This window comes from Triticum dicoccoides, chromosome 3B (assembly GCF_002162155.2).
Source record: "Triticum dicoccoides isolate Atlit2015 ecotype Zavitan chromosome 3B, WEW_v2.0, whole genome shotgun sequence".
NCBI lineage: Eukaryota > Viridiplantae > Streptophyta > Magnoliopsida > Poales > Poaceae > Triticum > Triticum dicoccoides.
In genome coordinates this window covers 230579945-230582570 of record NC_041385.1, presented here as the reverse complement: position 1 = coordinate 230582570, position 2626 = coordinate 230579945, and the positions used below count along the sequence as shown (strand labels likewise).

The 2626-nt window shown below is 54.1% G+C and overlaps 1 protein-coding gene across 1 annotated transcript; it reads right to left on the bottom strand.

The window, feature by feature from the left end:
* On the bottom strand, positions 1-1329 carry LOC119281183. The gene is made up of 2 exons (XM_037561781.1): positions 387-1329; positions 1-297 (listed from the first exon to the last, which is right to left on the bottom strand). Exons 1-2 carry the CDS (start codon positions 1240-1242, stop codon positions 239-241), a joined length of 915 nt encoding a protein of 304 aa, XP_037417678.1. The 5' UTR covers positions 1243-1329; the 3' UTR covers positions 1-238.
* Positions 1330-2626: the final 1297 nt, after the last annotated feature.

Here is a 2626-nt window from a genome sequence, read left to right as displayed (position 1 = left end):
TTATCCACGAGCAACATTCTTTTCTTCCATTAATAGCAAACAGATACAGTATGCAGAGAAGCTATATAAGATGAAAACAGTCGTGTAGATACGATCGGCTAACATATCCTCAAGACTAGAATTTACAGTGAGAGGAATTCACACTTGATGGGGATTCTTTGACCCTGGAACTTTTCATTCCTTAAATTGCTGGAACCAAATGCTGCAGGACAATGATAATGGAACCCCCCCAATCTCACTATTGCAAGGTGCCGAAGAGTGCCCTGTAATCATCTTTCGCCGCTCTGTCTGCTGAACCTGAAAGAATTACACATCAGTTAGTCAGTTATTGTGCAGTACAGTTAATTGATTGGCTCTGCATCTGCAATAATGTCATGCTTATTCACCTCCGCGGTCCAATGTCGATGAGGGCATCGGCAATGGCATGGCCTCCTGTTTCACTTGACTCTGGTTCAGTCTTGATGATTGCATCGGCGATGGCGATGGCATTGAGCTGGCTGCGGCCGCCGCCGCTGCGGCAAAGGCCAGCGCCGGCTGCTGCATGTCGTTGAACTTGAGCAGCTTGTCCTTCTCCCTGTTGGCATCGTTGCTCTTGGGGGTCTTCCTCTTGTGCCCGTTGGTATTAGGCGTCTTCTTCTTGAGATGCACGACTGCGGGCGCGGACGGCGTGGCCTGCTCCTTGGCGTCCCTGTAGGCCTCCGCCTCTGCGGCGCGAAACGCGGCGTCTAGCATGTCGCGCGCTAGCCTCCGGGCGGCCGCAGCCTCCTGTAGGCTACGCTCCGCCTTCTCGCGGGCCGCGGCGGCGTCGTGCAAGGCGGACTCGTGCGAAAGCAGCGCCGCGGTGAGGAGGACGCGCGCGGAGCGCCCCACTCCCGCGAGATCGTACGAGAAGGGCACGTTGTCGACGGCGGCGGCGCACGGCGGGCAGATGAAGGAGTACGGGTCCGGGATGCAGGAGAGGTGGGCGACGAAGACGCCGCAGTTGGAGCAGGCGGCGGTGGGGCCTGGCGAGAAGTCGACGCGGGCTTCACGGGAGGAGGCGGCGTAGGCGCCGGGAAAGAGGAGGAGGAGGCAGGCGGAGCAGTAGGCCTCGGGGTTGGAGAGGAGGACGCAGGAGGAGCAGAGGCGATACGAGTCGCCGTCGAGGCGGACGTGGTGGGGGGCCCAGGAGTCGCAGCCGGAGGCGCAGCGGACGAACGCGTAGTCGTCGGGGCCTGAGGCGGCGAGGAAGGGAGGCGTCATCGCTGCAATCGCGGCTTTGGGTTGCGGGTGGGGAGGGAAGGAGTAGGGTTTCTAGGGGAGGTGCGGCGTCCGGCCGGAACGGCCTGATTGACGACGGGATTTTTGTTTTTTATTTGAGTAGAGGAAAACAAAAGGCAAATCTGTGATTGTGATTTTATTGGGAAATCTTACATATCTGAGGTCATATTTCTCGTCAGTTCCCTTGAACGCCTCTGTAACCGTCGGATAGCAAGCACAGATCTTGGCACACGGGATGACTTGCATTGATGTCTAGAAGCGTTTGCGCCCCGCGTGGTCAAGCACGCACTGGGATTACATATCCATTCATTCTTTTCCTCTCTATATTCACTCACTCTCCTCTCAGGAGTAGTGGGCTGGTGATTTCGGCGACGATGCGGGCAGCGACGGAGACGAGGCGGGAGGCAGGTTGTGCCGGTGGCGCCACCGAGGAGCGCTGAGCTGGAGGTGGTCCGAGCGCCGAGGTGGTCGGGAAGGAGATCGCTAATTTTTTTAGAGATATAAAACCAATAGAACCTTCGTCAACCTAAGGAGCAAGGTGGCACAAGGTGACCGAAGAGGAGTGCGACGAATTTGTCAGTCAATGTGAAAACGAAGAGTTTGAGAAGATGAGTAAGAAGAACATTGCACTGCAAGCCAGGAAGTAATTGGACCACCACTTGGGTACCTGGGGTGCTTCACGAAGGTTCCTGAATGAGAGAGAGAGGAGGAGAGACATCATTGTCGCTGGGCAACCAATACAATTTGAGAACACCATACAGCCACACGGTCACAACTTCTTAAGGGTGCACACAAAAATTGACAAGAAGATAAGGAAAATAGTTATTGATTCCCTAGGAACAACATATGCTTGTCCAAAATTTCTTATTTAAAACCCACTCTAACCACTCTCTTTGAATATGTTTCCTTCATGCTGAGGGGGAGGGGCGAGATGAAAGCTCTGAAGGCCTGAGTCTGAGACAACAAGACAACATTAGTTGATCAGCTGGGAGTGCCCAGGTATTTGTATGGGCGCCAACATTTTCATTGTCCGGGTGATGACCCCAATGAAAGGGCTCCATGAAAACACTAAAAGGAATCTCGTTCATAGGTACATTGGTCACGAAGTGTATACGCGACTTCAACTCGGATTGTGAGATCTCCAGGTTGTTGAGATGGCAAGGGTCGCGCTGGCCTCTATAGTCTTACATTGGGTGCTCCCGCCACACGAACGGGTGGATGTTTCTCTTCAGACACGAACCTGCACCCGACGTCCTTGAGATGATAAACCGTGCCCACTAGTTGAGAAGTTTCCATGGATAGGATGGTGACCGAGATCGAGGGTTACAACTCCCGTGGAGGCTCGTTATTAAAGATTAGCAAGCCC

Coding starts and splice junctions, on each gene's coding strand:
- LOC119281183 (XM_037561781.1), bottom strand. CDS start 1,242: ATGACGCCTCCCTTCCTCGCCGCCTCAGGCCCCGACGACTACGCGTTC. Junction 298..386: donor ATCGACATTGGACCGCGGAG/GTGAATAAGCAT, acceptor TAATTCTTTCAG/GTTCAGCAGACAGAGCGGCG.